The following is a 22,062-nucleotide window of genomic DNA, read 5'->3' on the forward strand; positions in this document are numbered from 1 at the left end:
TATGCACCTTTAAGAGGTGGATTGGGCAACTGTTACTCTTTTTTTTTTTTTTTTTGGTCCTCCCTTGAGGACTTTTTTTTTACTGCTTTTAGAGAGAGAAAAAGGGGGGAGAGAGAAACATCAATGTGAAATAGAAGCATCGGTTGGTTGCCTCCTAGCCTTATCTGGAACAGGGCTTCTATGTGCCCTGACCGGGAATCAAACCTGCAACCTTTCGGTTACGGGATGATGCTCCAACCAACTGAGCTGCACCAACCAGGAGTATGACTCCTTTTTTGGTGAGGAAAGTTACCTTGGAGGAGGTGGAATGAACTGCCTGAGCTTTCAGTTAGTACCAAGGCCTAGAGAGAGGGCCTCGCGCCTCCCTAGTACTTACGACATGTGTTTCCTGTGTGAAGTATGTCCAGCTGAGTTGGTTAGTCCCTGGGAAAAATTTTTGAAAAAGGAATCCTGTTTAATAAAAAATAAAACTGCTATTTGTGTTCATTCAGAATTTCTAATACCTGTCTATTATTTTCCAAGATGCCCAGTGTGTTGTAGATATTTATGTCAACTACGACTGTGATTTAAATGCTGCTAACATTTTCGAACGCCTCGTAAATGATTTATCCAAAATCGCTCAGGGAAGAAGTGGACATGAGCTGGGAATGACACCTCTTCAGGTAAAAACTCTAGGAACTCTCGTTTTTATTTAAAGTTCATTTCGATAAACAGTTACTGGTGCTGGGATACAAAGCAAACAGACGCGTGCTGGCACAGGCTGCTGCCGTCGTGACGTTTACAGCGGGCGGGGAAGAAGTAAACCGTAGGGAATAAAGCAGAGCCGTAGCGGAGGAGTGCCGCCGGAGGGGGGGCGTTATTCTCAGTGACGTCATCGGGGTAGTCTTCCTGAGAGGGCGGCATCTGACCTGAGATCTGTAGGAAGTAAGTTCACTGTCACCTGTCCAGAAACCTTGAGACATCAGGATCTCGGGCTCCGGTAAAGGCAGAAGAGATTGCCTCTCACTGGTGTGCCTGCAAAAATTACAGTCCTTTGAACTGGTCTGAAGGTCTGTGAGCTGCCTAGAATTATGTGTGGAATTTCGGGGCCTGGGCCTTTTTCCTAGAAGGAGGTTCTTACTGTCATCAGATTTACAGAGAGACCTGTGCCACCTTAGATGCCGTTTTGAGCCTGAAATAGATTATATGCAATTCACCTTTAATTTTTTATTTAAGAAGTACTATTTTTTAAAAAATCGGTGTTTTTATTGTAGAGTAAGCCTTAAAATGGGATAAATTTGTATGTGTTTCAGGGATAAGAAAGTGTTCAGAATCACTCGTTTGCTGCCTAAGATTCTTTTGTCTTTTTTGGAGGTCACTGTTAGTTTAAAAAAAGAGGGGAGAAATGTTTTAAGAATTTTTTCATTACATAAGCAATGAGTGAGAACTTCCTTTTAGAATTCAGATAACACTTCATTTTAAGAAAGCACGTATTCTATATTTTTGCTGATAGGATGTTTGTAATGAATGCCCGTAGAGATTTTCTGGGGTTTTGCAGTGAGCCCTAAATAGTTATGTCACCTGTTAACTTTCCCTTGAGTTTTACACTTAGGTAGCACTGCATGTCAGTGATTATCTCATGTCCTTGTAGGATTCCCTGAGAACCCTGGGGATGTCTGTGCTTAATTTACCTGTTCAGTCTGTGTGCCTTGTCACTCCTGTCCTGTAGGAGCTCAGTCTGAGGAAGAAAGGCCTGGAGTGCCTCGTGTCCATTCTCAAGTGCATGGTGGAGTGGAGCAAAGACCTGTATGTGAACCCCAACCACCAGACCAGCCTCGGTGAGAAGTGTTGCTGCCACCGCCACCTCCATTCGCTGTGGGCTCCTCTGGCTGTCGGGGAAAGTTGTCCTCATGTATTTGTCTTACAGTTAGCCAGCACACTGTAGTTTGCTAAATGCCTGTAGTATTTTAAAGGGCCTGCTTTTTAATCCATCTGGAATTTAGGGGAGGAAATATATGAGTTGTGCTCTGACTTCACTTCTGCAAATGAAGACCCAGTTGTTCCAACGTTTTTAGCAGCCCCCCCTTACTGGTTTGGAGCCCCACCTTTACGACGGACCGTGCTGCCCTCTGTGTGTGCGTCTGTTTCTGAATTTTCCACTCTGTTCTATTGATTAGTCTGCTCTTGCACCAGTGCAAGTGGTTTTTGCACTTTCATACTTTCACGTGAATTTCAGAATTAGTTTCTCATGTACCACAAAAAGGTAAGTTTCGAAGTGAAGTGTCAGAGTGAAATCAAAGTTTCATGCTTGTGATCTTTACAGTACCAACTTTATTGTTACAGGTCTGAAAAGGAAATTGCAGAGTCAGGCCTGAGCTCAGCTGTGTCTGGGCCCCATCTGCTGATGGTTTTCTTTTCTGTCATTGCAGGTCAGGAGAGGCCCGCAGATCACGATGTGGGGGATGGGAAAGGCCTTGACATGGCGAGACGGAGCAGCGTGACATCCATGGAGTCCACAGTGTCCTCAGGGACCCAGACGGCTGTCCAGGATGATCCAGAGCAGTTTGAGGTCATCAAGCAACAAAAAGAGATCATCGAACACGGCATTGAGCTGTGAGTGTGGGTGCTACTCCAGCTGAATCTCTTGGGGCCTCTGATGAAGCCACGTCTCTGGGAACCTGGGGCTGGCTCCGCAAGGGGAAATGCCTTTTACAAAAGGCCGGTGCTGGCACTTGCAGCTGAGCCCGATTGAACCAGCAGAGTGAGTGAGAGGGAAATTCAGTGGCTTTGTGTGGTTGGTGCCCGGTCTTTGTATTTTTCCCATAATGAAAAAAATTAAACTGCTTTAAGAAATACAGAAATGTTTAAAATGAGAATGTTCAAATTGCTTATAAAACTACTACCTAGGAAAAAATCACCATTGGTAACATTTTCTCCAACTATATATTATAAAAAATTTCAGCATACAGAAGAATTGACATTTGCCACATTAGTGTTATTTGTGTGTGTGTGTGTGTTTTCCTGAACCATCTGAAAGTAAATTGTAGCCATCATAATACTTCGGCCGTACGTCTTTGAAAAATAAGGACATTCTCCCATATAATCACCCTATTATTATTATAACCACTGGTAAATCTTGATGTGTTTTTCTTCTAGTCTTTTACAGCGGGCAGGGAAGAAATGCATATGCACACAATCTTACATCCTGTCCAACTTTTATTGAAGTGTTGATTTCTTCATTTCCTCTCTCACCAGCCTGCATCTCTCAAAAGTAATCTTTTGAAAACTTAAATCAAGTCTTACCACTCCCCTGCCTAAAATCATTCCAGGCTTCCCGTTTTCTCATCACAGCCCCCTCTAGCCTCTGGCCCCTCTCACTGGCCTCACTGCTCACTGACCTCATCTCCTGCCAATACCCCTGAGTCACATGATGTGTTTGAATCCTTTGAACACTTCCAGGTGTTTTTATGCATCACACGCATATTCTGAGGAAGAAGGGAGAAAAGGCAAAAGGAGTATGCCTCCTGGCCCGGTCAGCTTTAAGAAGGCTTCCTAGAAGTATGCATATTACTTCTGCCCATATCCTTCCTGGCTAGAACTGTATCACATGGTGATACTTTTGTTTAAGGGAAGCAGGGAAACCTAGTTTTTAGTCAGGGAGTCGTGTGCCCATCTAAATATCTAGGGTATCAGCAGTGTTGGAGAAGCGGAGAATGGGTGCTGGGTGACCAGCAGCAGACCTTGCTGTATAGCAAGGTCAGAAATCACAGGTGGAATTCAGAAAAGCTGCCAGGACACATAGGACCTTCTTAGCTGATACGTGATGACTTGTTCATGGTGTTATTGTAACCTGCCTTAAATGCTCGTTGTTTCTGTCCTTTAGATTTTGAAATGAGCCATCCGTGTCCCATCTTATCTTCAAACAGGTTCAACAAGAAACCCAAAAGAGGGATCCAGTTTCTCCAGGAGCAGGGCATGCTGGGAACATCCATTGAAGAGATTGCCCAATTCCTACACCAGGAGGAGCGTCTAGATTCTGTAAGACTGGGAATTGAGCGCTTACTCGTGGGTTCTCTCAAGTGACTCTGAAATCAAACCAGCTTTTACCTAGGGATTGTCTGACCTGAGTGCACACCCCTGCTTACAGCAGTCCTACTCATCCCTTTGACCAGCAATGCAAAAAGCTCTTTGAAGGAGATGAACTAGCCTCCTAACAAGTGGTTGTATATTTGGTGGGACGATTTCAGAGCTAGAAGTGTGCCTTAAGTGCTAGGAACCTATGGGGGCGACTTTAATCTCAAGTCCCCCCAAGTGCCACAGATGAAAGTGAAGATGACCGAGACATGGTGTGATCTGCTTAGGGAAGATAAGTGAGCAGTGGCCAGTTTCACAGGGGAAAAAGGCCCCACGCCCCCTCCTCCAGGGCTTTTATCGGGTTCTAATACACAGGAATACAGGGTGGCAAGGGTCAAACAGTAGATAACATTTCAAAGAAATCTGAGGGCTACCTATGAGTCAGAGTCTGTCAGGAACAGTTTTAGGGTTTCTTGCTCGAACCCTTAACATATGAGTGAAAGCACTCTTAGCAGAGCAGATTTCACAGGCTTATCAGGAAGTCTCTGTGATGCCAGATTTTTCCCCAGGACATGCTCCAGCAAGGCAAGGAGCTTCACCTCTCCCCAGCAGGTATTCAGGCTTAAGGGGATTAGAGCCAGGAAGCGCTTCTCCCAGAGAACGTGGGGACTCGGGCTTTGTCAAAGCTGGTGGGGTGAGAGTCCATTGCTGTTTGTTGCAGGCCCCGAGTCCTTCCATGATGGCCTCCCAAGTGATCGAGTCTGGCTTAGGTTGCCTAACACTGTGAGGGGTCTTAACCCTGCATTGACTTATGACCAAGCTTTGGGGGCAGGGAGAGGAAACTAAGGCAGTGTTTGCTACCAGAGACAAGCTGTGTCTCCTGCGGTTTGCATACCCAAAGGTTGTCTCTCGCCCTTAGCCACAAGGGGTAGAGATACAATTCCTAGAACCATGGCAGAGCGGTCTACAACAGGAACTGTTCTGGCTGCCCATCTGCCACTGGTCTCTCTCCTGAGTGTGCCCCATCTTTCTTCTATTTTTAAGTCTCTTGTGCCTCCTCCTCTTCCTTTGTTTGTGGCAGGACAGACTGACCTGGAATGGTTGGGAGGATGGTCAGGCTCAGGGAGTCACCTAGCTTCTCTGTTTAGTCTGTTCCTGGCAGTTTAGTCTGTTCTAGGTGTCCAGAGCTGGGCATTCTGCCTCCCCCTCTGACTGAAGTGTCTTTCCCTCTGCATTCATATTTGACAATTTCTAGATGTAAGTGAATGCATATGTTTCAGACCCAAGTAGGTGATTTTCTGGGAGACAGCACCAAGTTCAACAAAGAGGTGATGTATGCCTATGTGGACCAACTTGACTTCTGTGAAAAGGAGTTTGTCTCAGCACTTCGGGCATTTCTAGAAGGTTTCCGCCTACCTGGGGAGGCCCAGAAGATTGATCGGTTAATGGAGAAGTTTGCTGCAAGATACATAGAGTGCAACCAGGGGTGAGTATTGTGTTTAAATCCCTCACCTTTCTCCCTGTATGAGAACACCAACCTTAGTTAGGTTGGGGGTTGAGTGTAATATTGCTCAGTCTTTGCCAGGCAGCTAAAGCTTCTGTTTACCATGTGCCAGACACTGTGCTGAGGGATTGTCCCGTGTGAGACTGCAGAGCGGTGTTTGTGTCTCCCTTCTGCAGACACTGAGGCTGAGGACCCCAGGGGCTAAGTGACTTGCCCGAGATCCCAACTAGAGCCATCGCTATTAGTAATGGGAGGAGGGTGGTTTTATGGGTTGAGAGGAGGCACTTGGGCACCTCTTCCCTAATCAGAAACAACTCCCTGACTTAATAACTGGGGTAGATCTCAAGGATTTTAGTTTTTCTTAATTACATACTGATGAGCAGGTTACAAAAATGGCTGTGTAACTAATAAAACCCATCTGAGTACTTGATTCCACACGGGGACCTTTTTCATAGGAAGGTCATGTTTTTGTAGGAAGTGAAATTGAAAAGAGAGCTGACTTTTATTAAAAACCTGTGTGTCAGCCGGGCCTGTTTCTTACATGCATGACATTGAACTAAGGTAAGCCTGGGAGTAGTGTCCCCGTTTCATAGACAGGGAGACAGACCCTGGGACTTTGAGCAACTCACCAGTTAATCAGCTGGTGAGTGGCAGAGCTAGGGTTGTGTGTGGGTTTGCCTGGCTCGGCGCTCACACTCTCTTCCTACTGAACATGAAGTTAACAATGTCTGATATGGGTTTGCCTGGCTCGGAGCTCACACTCTCTTCCTACTGAGCGTGAAGTTAGCAATGTCTGATATGGGTTTGCCTGGCTCGGAGCTCACACTCTTCTTCCTACTGAACATGAAGTTAACAGTGTCTGAACATACTGAGAGCATGATGTGGATTTGTTCAGTAGAAACATTTTGGTAACAGTTTTATTTCTGTAGTCAACTTGGTCTTCATAGTAATTGGTCCCAGTCCCTCCAAGTGTACAGCAAAGAGATGGCGTAGTCAGCAAAGGCAGCGTCTGGTCATTTTAACCAAACTGATGCTTGAGTTTGCCATGGAGACACAATTAGATGTTGTTTACTTTAAACATACAGGCATACCTTGTTATTGTACTTCACAGGCACTGTGTTTTTACAAATTACAGACTTGTGGCAACCCTGCACGAGCAAGTCTACCAGCGCTATTTTTCCAAAAGCGTTTGCTCACTGTGTCTCCCTGTCACATTTTGGTAATCTGCAGTGTCTCAGACTTTGTCATTATTGGTGTATTTGTTACCATGATCTGTGATCAATGACCTTTGATGCTGCTATCATAATTGTTTTGGGAAACCATGACCACATCTAAATAAGATGGCGAACTTAATAAATGGCGTGTGTTCTGGCTGCTCTAACAGCTGGCCGTTCCCTCACCCCTGCCTCTCCTCGGGCCTCCCTGTCCCCTGAGACATGACAGTACTGAAATTAGGCTGATGAATAACCCGATAGTGGCCTCTGAAGTCTTCAAGTAAAAAGGAGAGTCACATGTCTCTCTCTCAATAGCGTAATCAGTAAAATATGTTAAAGAATAAAAATTTAAAGGAAGGAGAGGCACATACCTCTCAGTGAGGAAAGCAGCGTCAAAAGCTGAGACAGGCTGAAAGCTAGGCCTCTTGTGCCAAGCAGCCAGCTAAGCACTTGCCACAGGCCACCCCTGCTCTCAGCAGCCCCCAGTCTGACCAGTCAGCAGCCAGTAGCATCTAGGCAAGACCCTCCACCAGCAAAACAACTCCAGTTTGCTGAAGTCTCAGATGATGGCTAGTGGTTTCAGCGAAGTAATCTAAATTAAGGCATATACATTTTTTTAGACACAATGCTATTATGCACTTTAACAGACTACTATTGTGAAAACCTAACTTCTGTATGCACTTGGAAACCAAAAAATTTCTGTGACTTGCTTCATTGCAGTATTGGCTTTATCATGGTGGTCTGGAACCAACCCTTTCACACCTGAGGCCTGCCTGTGTCTGCTGTGTGGACCTGGAGGCCTTGGTCTGTTCCCCTCTGTCACTAAATTCGAGTATGTGACCCAGTTAAACTTCACATCAGAATGCAGGCCTTCTGTGTGTACTTCAGAATTTCTCCCCTTCCTATCGGAGGCCGTCTCAATAGACCAGTTTTTCTAGCTTTAGCCTCACATATTATGAAGCTGTGCATCAACAGTTTTTGTCTTTTTTTCTTGCCTAAGATAAAAACAGTCAGACTTCACCAGCATCTTGTTTAGAATACATAAATATTTTCTTTGTATTTCTACTGTTAAATATTACAGTGGGTGATGTAAACTGTTCACAGCTAATAACTGGGTAGCAATTTTAGCCAGCTTTCCACCCAGTGCCTAGCATGAAGTGGATGCCTGAGAGGCACTAAGGGTGCACACAGAGAGGCCTCACTCTCGGGGTCTTGCACTACAGGGTCGACACCCGGAGTCGGGGGGCCTCGCTTGCTTCCCCCAGACCCTGGGCCTGGAGACTACTTGGAGATCTTACCACACTGACTTGAAACTTCTTTAGTTCAGGGAAGTCTAAAGCTGGCACACATTCTGAACTAGCTTTCTCTGCATCCTGGGTTGTTAATTATCATTCAGTGATGATGGAGGTAGGAAAACTCTTGGCTCATTTGGCATCACATGGAGCAGTCGGCCTGCTTTCAGTGAAGTGTGTCCCCGTCAGCCGGGCACTGTCCCGGCCTCATCCCTATGCTCGTTCTGACATCTGGAACCTTTTCTTCCAGGCAAACTCTGTTTGCTAGTGCCGACACTGCGTACGTCCTAGCTTATTCGATTATCATGCTGACTACAGACCTGCACAGCCCTCAGGTAACATATGTTAATGATTTACATATTGTGGAGCTACTTAAATAGCCTCATTCGGGCCACTGGCTGCTTTCTAAATGCTTTTTGAAATTGTTCAAAATTATAGGTAAAAAATAAAATGACAAAAGAGCAGTATATTAAAATGAATCGGGGCATCAATGATAGTAAAGATCTACCAGAAGAATATCTCTCGAGCATCTATGAAGAGATAGAAGGCAAGAAAATTGCAATGAAAGAAACAAAAGAACACACGATCGCAGCCAAATCTACTAAGCAGAGTAAGGTCTAATGGCAAATTATTTCTATTCACTACAATTTTCCTGTGTGTCAGTATGCACAGTTAAGCTCTCTGATGATGAGTTTCTTTTGCCTATCTAGAGATCTGAATAAGAAATGTGATTAAGCCCTGGCCAGGTGACTCAATTAACTGAAATGTCATACCATACATCAAAAGGTGTGGGTCTGATTCCCAGTCAGGGTGCGTACCCAGGTTGCAGTTTCAGTCCCTGGTGGGGGCGTGTACGGGAAGCAGCTGATCGATGTTTCTCTCACATGGTGTTTCTCCTCCTCCCTCTCTCTCCCCACCCTTCCTCTCGCTCTGTCAAATTAATGAACATGTCGTCAGGTGCGGATTTTTTTAAAAAAGAAATGTGTATAAATTAATTACTACAATTGTGTTGGTTCTCTCATATCACCATTTTCTTGCTATGTTTGCGGTTAGTTACAAGAGAGAATTTAAAAGAAATAATCTAAATTGCTCCCCAAAAATGGTTCTCAAAACTGTACTTTAATACCAGTGCCGGTTGTGCCAACATGATTAGAATTCTGTTAGTTAAGACCCCTGTGAAACCGTCCATTGCTTTGTTTGAGAGGCAGCGGAGTGTGGTTTTGAGTGCAGGCTTTAGAACCACTCAGGTCCCAGCTCTACTGCTTATTAGCTGTGTGGCCCTGGGTAAGTTACTTAACCTCTCTGTGCCTCATTTTCCCCATTATTAGTAAAATGCTAATAATATTTCTAACAGACTCAAGAGGTGGTTGGGAGGATTTGTGAGTTAATTACTGCAAGTCTGTTCAATCATTGCCTGGTACTCAACAGGCACCCAGTGAGCATTAGCTGCTATTTATCTCTTATTTCTCTGTAGGTGTAGCTAGTGAAAAGCAGCGGCGGCTGCTGTACAATTTGGAGATGGAGCAAATGGCTAAAACAGCCAAAGCTCTGATGGAGGCTGTGAGCCATGCCAAAGCCCCATTTACGAGTGCCACTCACTTGGACCACGTTCGGCCAATGTTCAAAGTGAGTATCCTGAGAAGTTAGGACATGGCTAACCCCAATTCTGGAGCTAACCAGCTGGAAACTAACTGGCAAGTTTACAGTGATGAAGAGATTGAGGACGGGAAAGACCAAGTTTGGGGGTTGCTCTCTGGATGGTAGCTAAGGGGAATCCTGCCTAGAAGCCATTCAATGATGCTGGGGGTACACCGGCACCAGCAGAAAGCATGAGCTCTGTAGTCAGAATGTCTGGGTTAGAACCCTGCCTTTGCCACTTTGTAGCTCTGTGACCTTGGTCAGTTACTCAGCCTCTCTCTGTTCATCATCGGTAGAATGGAGACAAATACGGGGATGGCAGAGAATTGAATGAATAAAAAATTATTCAGGGAGGCCCTGGCCAGGTAGCTCAGTTGGTTAGTGTCATCCCGATACACCAGGTTGCAGATTTCATCCCCCATCAGGGCATGTACAAGAATCAACCAGTGAGTGCATAAATAAGTGGAACAATAAATGCATATCCCTCTCTATAATCAATAATTCTAACTTTTAAAAAAATTATTCAGGCAAAAGAGACAGTTTTAGTGTGACCCCTCATCTTAATGGTCTCAGGGTTAGTTCAGCAGTTGAGAGTAGGTAGAAGTAAAAGACCAGATCCTGGGGCCTCTCTATTTTTAAAATGTCAAGAAAAGACACACATTCTGTATATATAATACTCCTTTTTCTCTTGAGATGTTTTTATAGCTGTCAATATCTTGTTAATTGAGTTTAGATTTTTGTGAGTGTTTCTTTTTATGCACTTCACAAGAAAACTGAAGGAAAAGTAAAATCTAAATAATTAGGATCTTTCAGCGAATTAAGTTTATGGAAGATAAGTTGCTTGTAAGTTTTATTTTGCATGCCAGCCTCTGATTGGTGATGGCTGCCTGCTGCACGGTGGGATCTCTGATTGATCAGTGGTGTCTGCCCTGAGCCCGGATATGCATAGTGGTGGCTCATTGGCCCCATATTTACCTTCCTTCCTTTGGAACTGTACATGCAGTTTATGGCCTCTCTGTAGTGATAGCTTTGACCACAGTTTAGAAGGAACTGTTTTATATTGTAACTGGAATAAATTGAAGTGAAAATAGCTGTGAACTTGGCATCCTGGCTGTGCTCGTAACTAACAGTGTGGCTTGTAAGTGCTCTTTCTACTGACATGCTAGACATAACTGAAACCTTCCTTCCTTGCTAGCTGGTGTGGACACCACTGCTGGCAGCCTACAGCATCGGACTGCAGAACTGTGACGACACCGAAGTGGCCTCGCTGTGCTTGGAGGGCATCCGGTGTGCCATCCGGATCGCCTGCATTTTCGGGATGCAGGTGGGTGTGAATTAGCAGAGTTCCAGAGATGCGGGTGGGCTGTGTTCTCTGAGATTTGGCAAAGCCTAGAAACTATCAGGCGTTTCCAATTAGCCAGGAAAGTCTCAGCCAGCTCCTTCCTTGTGCCCATTGAGAAGCAGCCCACAGATTTGTGCTGGCAACTGCCTCATTAGGGGGGAAAAAGGAGGTTTAAGTTAAAACTCTATTTCAAAGGTTTAAAGGTTGAAAAACCTTTTTTGAAAGTTCAGGCTAGATTGGATTTGATCTACCTAACTTGCCTGCCCTAGTGCTTGAAACATTATTTTTTCTTTTAAAATCAGTTTTTATTATATAATTTTCCTCATTTCCAAATCTTGTTTGGGGGAAGTAAACGGTTCGATGAAAAATGAAAATGTCAACTTTCTGAATCTTGGAAAATTCTAGCAAATGAAATACAATTCTCAAACTGTTTTAAAATCGGGACATTGTCAATTCCATTTGTTTTCCAGGTCGGTGAGAATTTGCACCCATTTATTCAAACTAAAATCTTCTCTTTCCATTTATTTTACACTTGGACATTTTCTTTCTTTTTCTAAAAGATTTTATTTATTTATCTTTAGAGGGGAAGGGAAGGAGAGAAGAAGAGAAACATCAATGTATGGTTGCTTCTCATGCATCCCCTGCTGGGAACTCGCCCCTGCTGGGAACTGGCCTGCAACCCAGGCATGTGCCCTGACTGGGAGTCGAATCGCGATTGTCTGGTTCGCAGGCCCATGCTCTATCCACTGAGCTACACCAGCCAGGGCTTGGACATTTTCTTTGGTACTGAAACCATAGGCTGTGCTATCAGACATTGGGTTTCAGTGCCGAGCTCTGCTCTTTTTCTAGGCATGTGACATTGGCCAGGCAACCTTCCATATAAAACACCTTGTATTTCCTCATTTGCAAACCTGAAAGAATAGACCTACTTTGCAGGGTTGTTACAGATGCTAGAATTTATGTGACAGTCTTAGCATTCAACAGATTCCTCCTCTGCTCCCTTCCAAGGAGGTGGAGCAGGAACACAAGTGTGAGGTCACTTGGAAAGGAGAGGGCTGGTTCTCAAACACACAGTGTGCAGGAGCCTCAGTGGGATGTTCTGGTAGCAGGAGGACAGTGTGTAGTCACTGGCACGTTACTGTGTGTGAAGCCTGTCAGTGTGCGTGCAGAAGGTGTCAGAGAAGCCCAGTGCCCAGCCCCATCCACGTGAAGACAGCTGTGCTGTGGGTAGGATCTCAGTGTTCTCGGCTCCCCTTACAGCTGGAACGAGATGCCTACGTTCAGGCGCTTGCTCGCTTCTCCCTGCTGACGGCCAGCTCCAGCATCACAGAAATGAAGCAGAAAAACATCGACACCATAAAGACGCTTATCACGGTGGCTCACACTGACGGCAACTACCTAGGGAATTCCTGGCACGAGGTGTGTATCTCAGCCTGGTGGTGACCTTGTCTTGGTCAGGGTGACCCACGCTCCTTTTATCCAGTGTCTCTCTTTGGCCTCTTTCATTTTTCTTGAAGATAAGTCTAATTTCAACTCTCTCACCCCAAAACACCTCATGTATGTGAAAGCCAGGAGAAATGCATTCACAGGTGCCACCTCACTGGTGGCCATCGTGGAATGCATTTGCATTGTGACAACTTTTCTTCCACATCAGCGCTGCTTCCCCAAGTCCTTATGCACCTCCTGGGAGCCCTTATGGTCAGTGAGCAGATACAGGATGGATTTAGGGGCCTGGCTTCTCTCCTCCTTGTCTCTAAAAACAAATGGTCCACATTTACATTGAGTCTTGGGGCAAATTGCCAGTGGGTTCCCTTTTTTTAAAGATTTTACTTATTTATTTATTTTTAGAGAGAGGGGAAGGGAGGAGAAAGAGGGAGAGAAACATCAATGTGTAGTTGCCTCTTGCACACCCCCTACTGGGGACCTGGCCCACAACCCCGGCATGTGCCCTGACTGTGGATCAAACCTGCAACCTCTCGGTCCGCAAGCTGGCACTCTATCCACTGAGCCACACCAGCCAGGGCAGGTTCACATTTTTTAACTCAACGATATCCTGATATTCCCTCACCCAGGGCAAGACTTATGTGTGCAAACATATATTTGAAAGATCATTGGGATTTTAGTCGTTCTGAGGAAAAGATTGGATTAGAAACAGCCTAGATATTTCAACAACGAGAGATTGCTCTTTAAAAAAAGAGTGTGGTACACCACTCCTTATAATGGCGCGTGGCCATTTAAAATGTTGACAGGAGAGACAGCCAGACATCATGTGCTCCCTGGTCCACTTTGCCCCACAGCCAAACCCGAGTCAGGTCAAGCCTCCACTGCCGGTTTTCAGGAAACCCAGGGGACAGAGGAAGACCATAAATGGTGACCGTGAGAGAGTGGTCTGCAAGTCAGGGTATGACAGGCCCTCAGCAAACGACCAGGTCCTTCTACACATAACTTGCAAGAAAAATAGTAGATGAAGGGGAAGGACCCGTGGGTTAAAAGAGACATTAGAGAAAAAAGATGAAGATGTTATTAAAAACTAACACTGGGGGAATGTGGTCACAACGTATTAAATAACAAGTCATAGTAACACCTTGTGAGGCATCATCCTTTGTCCCAAACATACACACAGAATGAGGTTTCAGAGGTAAAACAGAAACGTTAGCATCCTGAGGGTCAGGATTATGGAGGTGATTTTTTTCCTTAAATTAGTTTTGTAACCTCTCTACCATCTACATGTATTCCTTTTTGTTGTCGGGAGAAAACTGTCGAGAGTAGAGGTGCAGGTATTGAGAACAGTGGGGACTGTGATACCAAAAACAAAAACTGCTGTCAGCCTCCCCACCCCCTGGGTCCCCCTGCACCGGGATTGGGCCGTGGTGTGGAAAGGCCTGGAGCCAGACCACCAGGGCCTGGTCTGGGACCCAGCCCTCCTGCCTGGAGGACTGGGCAGGTTGCGCAGCCTGTGGGCCACACCATTCTCTCCGCGCGGCTCACAGGGTTGCTGTGAGCGAGAGCAGTTATCTTGCAGTGAAGGGCTTCGGGCCGGGTGTGGCAGGTGCCCGGAGCTCAGTAGTTGGTGGTGGTCAACACAGTCCTCGTGGCACGGACCTTGGTCCCTTCGCACCCAGCCTTACCGTCCTGTCACAACTCTGGAGCGTCCCATGTTAGAAAAGGTGGAGGAGGGGCGTTGTTATTTTATTGAGTTGGGTGCTTTTTTTTTTTTTTTAACAAAATGTCCCCAATAGGCTGAATGCTAGCAATATAGCAGGAAAAAACTTAGTAGGAAAATGTTTTGTGGTCATGCCCACGGCAAATGAGAAACTGCATTCTGAAAGCCTTGATAATGACCATTAGTTGGGTGTTTTTTTAAAGAAATAACTTCTTCTGAGGAGTCATAATACCTCGTGATTCAGTGAACAGCTGCTTTCTCTCCCAGAACTTCGTTAGCCTGAGAGGTATGATGTGTGTGGGGTTCCTGCTGGGTACCATGCGTACAGCAGGGCCCGGAAGCACTGAATGTGAGTTAGCCACCCATTTGACTAAGTCATGTTAGTCAAAGGTCAGCAACCTCGAGAAATCAGGGTGGAGCCAGTACGTTTTGGGCCTCTTATTGCTGACCTGCTTGAGGTAGGTGTACCCCGGCTTCTGGAAAAGGGAGGGCATTAATAGTTTACTAATAATAATTGAGTAGTATGCTGTGTGGACCAACCAGGGAATGGCTTCTTTTGAGGGGGGGGGTGTAAAAATTAAGCGCTTTTCTCAGTCTAGAGGAAGGCAGTTTATGAGACTCTATGGTGCTCAGCGGACAGTTGAGTTTCATAGTCTGGGACTGGATTGCAGGTCAGCATGAGGCAAAACCCAGCTCTAGTCAGAAGTTCCTGAAAATTGCCTGGGAAGGCCTCACCTGGACACCTGTGTGCCATCTTTCCGTGGGTTTCCTGCAGCTGGTTGCGCCTCCGGCAGAAGTGGAAAGCAGTTTGTGTTTCCTCGGGTCAGCTCCCGGCGAGAGCGAGCTCGGGTGCCGGAGTGTGTTCTCACGCACCGGGACCACCCCCAGGGCCGTGAGGCATCTTTCCTTCCATTGCACACTCCTTCTAGGGCGCGTGCTCCTCCATTCAGTTGACCAGGCAGTAGCTGCCTCCTGTTTTAAGTGCTGGTAATCCAGCAGTGAGCAAGGAGTTAATGTCCTATTGGCAATAAAGACAGAGAACAAACAAATAATTATTTGGCATAATACCAAACTGTGTGACCAGGGGAGGGTGTGTGATCTTGGGGTGGTCAGCAGGTCTCTCTGAAGAATACATTCCTGGGCTGGGAATCTAAGGAGTGACACGAGGAAAAGGCATCAGGAACAGCAAGTGTCAAGGCCCTGTGGTAGGACTAGACGCGTCAAGCTAGAGGAGCAGCAGATAGGCTCGTGCATTGTGCCGAATAGATGGGAGGTGGAGGTGGCTGAGTCAGGGCGTGGTGGGTGGAGCCTCCTTCTCTAGGCAAGTGTCTTCCCTTTCTGTCTTGAGCACTTACTAAATTTGCATAATTAAACATTTATATCAAGTTACTCCATTGTGCCAGCTTTTCTTTTGCTTATTTTCTCTCTCCCTTCTTAATAGGTTTTTTTTTTCAAGTGAAGACTGTCATCCATCCCCACACTCAGGGACTAGGGAAGCCATCCTGAGACTCAGATATTCCTCTTTCCTGAGAAGCTATGTGTTTAAAAGAACTCTCTAATGAATAATTTAAGATCATGGTGCCCTTTCCAGGCTATAAAATGGGGACTAATTTCTTCATGCCTTCTTTTCACCAGATCTTGAAATGCATCAGCCAGCTGGAGCTCGCTCAGCTCATAGGGACCGGCGTGAAGACACGCTACCTGTCTGGGGCTGGGCGTGAAAGAGAAGGGAGCCTGAAGGGCTACGCATTGGGAGGAGAAGAGTTCATGGGCCTCGGCCTAGGTAAGATGCCAGGCCCCACCCCCGGCTGCCTGGCATGGGCTCCCAGGTTAGCTGGGACGAAGCATTTCTGGTCTCAGGACTGTCACATAAACTGTTCTCTTCCCGTGCCAGCTGAGGGTATGTGGCTATTAATGGGAGTGCCGCTTCAGCTGTGATGAACTGTCGAGTAAACGCGGGTGTTCTCAGCAGCGGGGTGCATGACTTTTCTTGTACATCAAGCTGTACTTGGGGGAAGCCACTTTAGAAAGGCTACAGCTTTAGGACCTGCTGTTAGAGGAATGGATATGTTTATCTCCAGATTTTAAAAGGTAGTGTCAACCTCTTCCATGTTCATTTGGGTGGCTTTTCAAACAGTGTTCATACCAAAGTAGAATTATTCCTGCCTCTGTGCTGGATCGAGAGACTCTTGCAGTGATACAACACATTAGTAAAGAGGGCAAACAGATGTGCCCAGCTACGTTCTGAGCTCTCAGTTTGTATATTTTTAACTCATGTACTCCTTGTAACAACTCAGTGAGATCGGGACTATTATCCCCATTTTGTAAGTGAGCAAAGTGAGGTACGGGGGCTGAACTGACGAGAGCAGGGGTGTCAAGCTCATTTTCACCAGGGCCCACATCAGCCTTGCAGTTGCCATCACAGGGCCGAATGTAATTTTAGGGTTGTATAAATGTAACGACTGCTTAACAGTTACTCGGCACTGCCATGGGGTAGAAACAAGGTGGAGGGCCAGATTCAGCCCGCTGGCCTTGCATTTGCCACCTGTGGACTAGAGCAAGGCCACACTGCAAGCAAGTGGCAGAGGTAAGTGTCAAACCCGGGCCGTCTGATTGCAGAATAGGCTCCTTGGTCGCGGGTACAGTGGTTGGGGCAGTACAAGGTAGCGATTAGAGGCATGGACTCGATGGAAATAGGGGCATGTAACAGCACCTGCTCCTTAGGGAGCGTGGGAGGGTGACTGGAGTGGCTTCCTGGAATGTTACGCTGAGCGTTCAGCAGCTGTGAACCATTATGTATTGTAGGAGCTCTGGGTTGTGTCCATCAGTTCAAATTTGTTTTCCTTAATATAGGCATTTAATACTATAGAAATATAAAAGTCTGTCAAGAAGAGGAGATGATTGATACAGGCAAGGGAAATTGTAATAAAAATGCATTTTAAAAGCCAAACACCAAAACCCAAGTTTCATTTTATTCCCTCATCAGAAGAAGGGTTTTTTGCCTACAAACCATTCCCATTTCTGTCTCTTGTGTGCATATTGATGTCACAGGGTACTTTGTTCTGATTACTTGCCTGTTTTGGAGGCACTGTTGATTTTGCACATTGTGTTTCAGGTAATTTGGTGAGTGGCGGAGTGGATAAGAGACAGATGGCCAGTTTCCAGGAGTCAGTTGGGGAGACGAGCTCACAGAGTGTGGTCGTGGCTGTAGACAGGTAAGGATTTTGTTCTCCAGTGAAGCTGGACTACCCAGTGGCTTGGCATCCTCTGTCAGTCATTTTCAACTGTTTTCTTCTTCTTTTTTAAATTTTATTTCTTTATTTTTAGAAAGAGGCAAAGGGAAAGAGAAAGGGAGAGAAACATCAATATGCAAGAGAATCATTGATCAGTTGCCTCTCGCTCCCCCCAACCTGGGATCTGGCCCCCAACCCAAATGTGTGCCCTAACAGGGAATTGAACCAATGACCTTTCAATTTGCAGGACAGTGCTCAGCCCACTGAGAAATACCAGTCCGGGCAGTTTTCAACCTTTTTCATCTCATGGTACACACAAACTAAGTACTAAAATTCTGCAACACACCAAAAATATATTTTTGCTGATCTGACAGAAAATAGATATAATTTTGATTCATTCACACCGGACAGCTGTTGTTGTGTTAGGTGTTTTCATTTTTTAATTTGACAATCTAAGGGAAAAGAGGTCAGTGCCCCTGACCAAATAGTCAGGTAGTGCATGTTTTAAAAATTCTTGTGACGCGCTGGTTGAAAATCACTGCTCTGTCTGTGCTATCACCAGGTGAGTGGTTCCTGACCTGCTTGGTGGTTGTAGATGGTGTCAGTTCCATGTCACTCACACGGAGAAAGGCAGACGTGGCGCGTGTGACCCACGGCTGCTGATAGCTTTCACGGTCCTCTGCAGTTTGCCCTTGAGTTGCACCAAGACCCTTTCCAGAAAATCACAACCAGTTATGACCAAATTATGTCAAGTTTAAAATGCCACAGTGTTCACTATTCATGCTGAGGTTCAGCTCTTTTTCTTAAATGAAACATTTTTACAAGCCTGTGGTAATTCCAAAGTTAAGTTCTGAAAACATGGACTTTGGTGGGGTTTTTTCCACCAGTTATTTTATTGCTCTTACGAAAGAGCAGCTTTTTGGAGGTTCTCACTCCGCCCCTCCCTCTGTCGTGACATCACATGCTGTTATGTGTTGACTCTTCTCCTTCTGGTGTGTCACTTTCTCTGTCAGTGCAGGCGTTTTTTTTGTTCTCAGCTCAGGTTGTAGACCATTCTGGACCCCCGATGCCTCATCATTCATTTTATTATTTTTTAAAGATTTTATTTATTTATTTATCTTTAGAGGGGAAGGGAAGGAGAGAGGGAGAGAAATATCAGTGTATGGCTGCCTCTTGTGTGTCCCCTGCTGGGAATAGGCCTGCAACCCAGGCATGTGCCCTGATTGGGAATCGAACCGTGATCCTTTGGTTTGCAGGCCTGTGCTCAATCCACTGAGCTACACCAGCCAGGGCTCTCATCATTTATTTTAAAGTGGAGACACCAGCCCTCAAATGTGTTTTCTTTCTTTCTGTTTTCAGTGTTCGAAATTGAAACTTCGGCTTCCAAATCTAACTTTTATTTTTTGATGTCTGATATTTATTTTCTAGAATTTTTACTGGGTCTACAAGACTGGATGGAAATGCAATAGGTATGTATTTGACTCCCCTGTGACTGCTGCAGAAGCCTCATATTATGACTGTCTGACTGTTACTAATGGGGCCTACATGTATTGTTGGGTCTGGCCTGTAGTTGACTTTGTTCGCTGGCTGTGTGCCGTGTCCATGGACGAGCTGGCTTCCCCCCACCATCCCCGCATGTTCAGCTTGCAGAAGATTGTGGAGATATCATACTACAACATGAATCGGATCCGACTGCAGTGGTCCCGGATATGGCATGTGATTGGAGACCACTTCAATAAGGTAACTCTTACAATTCCAAAACCACTCCATTGATGTCCAGAAACAGGCAGGCTTTGAAAAAAGTGATTGAGAATTTAGGTGCCTACCATTCATTTTCCCTGTGGAGTCAAGGACAGCGTGGCAGGAGTAGTAGCATATGTACATATTGATAGAACTCATGGAGAATAAATTGAGAAAGCAGTGGTGTTGTGAAAACATTCATGTCTCATATCTAGGATGTAAGCTAAGAGCCCAAAGGTCTTATAGTCATTCAACAAACATATTGGTGTTTGAAAGCATTATGAAATCCTAAGGTGCTTTCTGAAAAGATTGTTCCATATAATTTCACTATTAAAGGTCATTATTTCTTATATTCTGACTTTTATTGCCACCACTCTCTTGAAACGTTAGTAGAGACAACTAATACTTGTTTTTAAATCAGAAATAAGCAAGAGATTTCTGTGTTCTGAAACTGACAACCGCTGAGAGGAAACCTGACTTTCTCTGCACTGGAGGTTTCATTATATATGTGTAGACATGCACACGTGTATTGACCAAATAAAAAATCAGAAGAACACATATGTATTACGTATGTGTATGTGTGTATCTGTGATATTTTCTTCAAAAGGTAAAGAAACAGTTTAATAACACTGTTCCCTACCAAACTACATGTCATAATTTCAAAAAAATTTCCTCACGCATAGAGATAGTGTTGTATAATACAGATGCTTAAAAATAGTATTAGTAAAAAAACAATTTATCCAAAAGGGAATCACTCTTTCCACATCGAGCAGAAGAAAATCATGAAGAGAAGCCATCTGCCATTTGGCTGCGGAACAAGCAGCAGAATGCTGATAAATGATTGGTCGCAGCTGCTGGTTTCTGGCGGTGTTTCTGCTGGTGTGAATACCCTACCAGCACCATTTTAAAGCTAGCAGCACGATGCGACTGCATCAGCCATGAATTAAGGCAGAGCTGGGCACTGTCGGCTCTCACGGGCAGCGTCTAGCAGGCTCCAGGACCCCACTGAAATGAGGCATCGTCTGACGTTGTCTCGCTTCTGACTTGGTATAGCAGCTAATCAAAGCTTTTATTTACTTTGTGTCCTTATTAATAGCTCCAGGTAAGGTCTTAATATCTCATACCACCTTTTAACTGCGTGAGTGCCTTGTACCCGGCAGTGGGCAGGTGGGTTCCCTGCCCCCTTGGAGCTCACCCACATTTTATGATAAAATAACTGATGGTAAAGGGCCAGGTGATACAGTGTGTCAGGCCTCTCTGGAGGTGACCTTTCATCTGCACCCTCAGTGAGGAGACAGCCACAAGAACCTGCAGATGACCCAGAGCAACTGGTGACGGAGTGAACGGTCACACTGTCATCTGAAGTCACCTCACTCAGCAACCGTCTTCCCCACTGTTCTGGGCAAATAGATTCTTACTGGACTAGTTGACATAATTGACATGAACTTGCTGGAGAAAGAAAATGTGCCCCGTTTCCACTAGTGTGCTGTGTGCTTGTCCTCTTGTCCAAGCCTGTGACTGCTAAGCTCGCACAAACATTGCCCGTTTCTTCCACAGGTCTTTTGGCTAACGGTAGTGGAATCCTTTTTTTCTTCAGAAATGGCTATCCGAAAGTGTTTTGGTGAACATTACCCAACTCTTCAAGAACATTTCATGTTCTTTTGGGGGGTGGGGTTGGAAGGAGACATCACTTTGTCCAGGCTCCTTTTCCCACCTGCAGTTGTGTTGTCCAGACCCTTTACATGCCTCAGTGGTCTGGGGGCCACCCCTGGGCTGGCCTGGGACCTAGGCTGGCAGACAGTGATTGGATAGTTCGTGGTTGCCAGCTTCGCTACAGGCGTCCATTCCATCTGATCAGTGCGTCAAGCACAGAGTGGAAAATTCATTTGCTCGCTCTGGGCTCATTACTCTTTCCACCACCTCAGAAAGGCGTCTGCTTCCCTTTGGGGACTGGGTTTGAGGGAATGGTGGTTAAGGACAGGTGTGACTCTCGGGGTGCTGGCAGTCACTGAACAGTCACATTTCTTTTCTTCTGAACTGGGGCGCTCGTGTGTTCTGGGGTGTGCAGAGCTCTACCGTGAGCCTGGCACGTGTTCCTGAACCAGGAATTCCTGAACCAGGAATTCCTGGACTCTTCTGGATTTTCAGGAGGGGAATATTCTTTTTATTAGTCTCTAATTACATGAACAACTTGAAAAAATCACAGCTAATAAACCTTGGACCATCATCACCCCCAACAGGACCTCCCTAAAGCTAATTGTTCTTATCAGTTTGGTGTATATCTTTCCAGGCGTTTTTCTATGCCGCATACATATGTAGTATGCAGAGAAATATAGGTAACATGTCTTGGTTTGTTTTGCCTTTTTAAAAAATAATGTTACACATATTTTATGACTTCTTAGCAAGGACTCTTAGAGGCTTAACTATACTAGCATATATGAATCCATTGGGTTTTTTTAGTTGTGATAAAACATAACAAAACCTTTCATTTTACCCATTTATAAATGCAGAGTTCAGAAGTGTTAAGTGCACTCATTTTTTGGTAAAACAAAACCTCCAGAGAGCGCTGCATCTTGCAGAACTGAGACTCTGCCCAGTAAACAAGGCTCCCCATTTTCCTCTCCCCAGGCCCTAGAAACAGCCCTTCTGCTTTCTGTGTGACTTTGAGGGCTTTAGGGACCTCGTAGAAGTGGAGTCATGAAGTATTTGTCCTTTTGTGTCTGGCTTATTTTACCCAGAATAATATCCACAAGGCTCATCCATGTGGTAGCATGTGACAGAATTTCCTTCTTTTCAAGACTGGATTTATTCTTTCTTTCTAACTGCCAAATGTTATTTCATGCATGTGAACATTTTTCTATTGGTGTCTTCATTTTTTTTATT

The 22,062-nt window shown here is 45.3% G+C and overlaps 1 protein-coding gene and 1 non-coding gene across 2 annotated transcripts in view; one reads left to right on the forward strand and one right to left on the reverse strand.

Annotated features, from left to right (window-relative positions):
* The window catches only part of ARFGEF2 (ARF guanine nucleotide exchange factor 2), an 89,829-nt gene that overhangs the window by 36,069 nt on the left and 31,698 nt on the right, over positions 1-22,062 (forward strand). Inside the window, exons 12-25 of the mRNA XM_037059852.1 lie at positions 523-662; positions 1,709-1,817; positions 2,409-2,592; positions 3,906-4,017; positions 5,334-5,539; positions 8,314-8,398; positions 8,502-8,673; positions 9,538-9,689; positions 10,897-11,025; positions 12,304-12,462; positions 15,842-15,989; positions 17,322-17,421; positions 18,868-18,908; positions 19,010-19,179. Of these exons, the coding sequence (XP_036915747.1) occupies positions 523-662; positions 1,709-1,817; positions 2,409-2,592; positions 3,906-4,017; positions 5,334-5,539; positions 8,314-8,398; positions 8,502-8,673; positions 9,538-9,689; positions 10,897-11,025; positions 12,304-12,462; positions 15,842-15,989; positions 17,322-17,421; positions 18,868-18,908; positions 19,010-19,179 (1,907 nt within the window). The remainder of the gene's footprint in view (positions 1-522; positions 663-1,708; positions 1,818-2,408; positions 2,593-3,905; positions 4,018-5,333; positions 5,540-8,313; positions 8,399-8,501; positions 8,674-9,537; positions 9,690-10,896; positions 11,026-12,303; positions 12,463-15,841; positions 15,990-17,321; positions 17,422-18,867; positions 18,909-19,009; positions 19,180-22,062) is intronic.
* Positions 14,268-14,387, reverse strand: LOC118996623 (small nucleolar RNA SNORA32). Its single transcript, XR_005068523.1, has one exon. It is a non-coding gene; the product is annotated as a small nucleolar RNA SNORA32 (small nucleolar RNA).

The sequence above is a fragment of the Sturnira hondurensis genome, unplaced genomic scaffold, assembly GCF_014824575.4.
Source record: "Sturnira hondurensis isolate 20B ecotype Veracruz unplaced genomic scaffold, ASM1482457v3 Scaffold0011378, whole genome shotgun sequence".
Lineage (NCBI taxonomy): Eukaryota > Metazoa > Chordata > Mammalia > Chiroptera > Phyllostomidae > Sturnira > Sturnira hondurensis.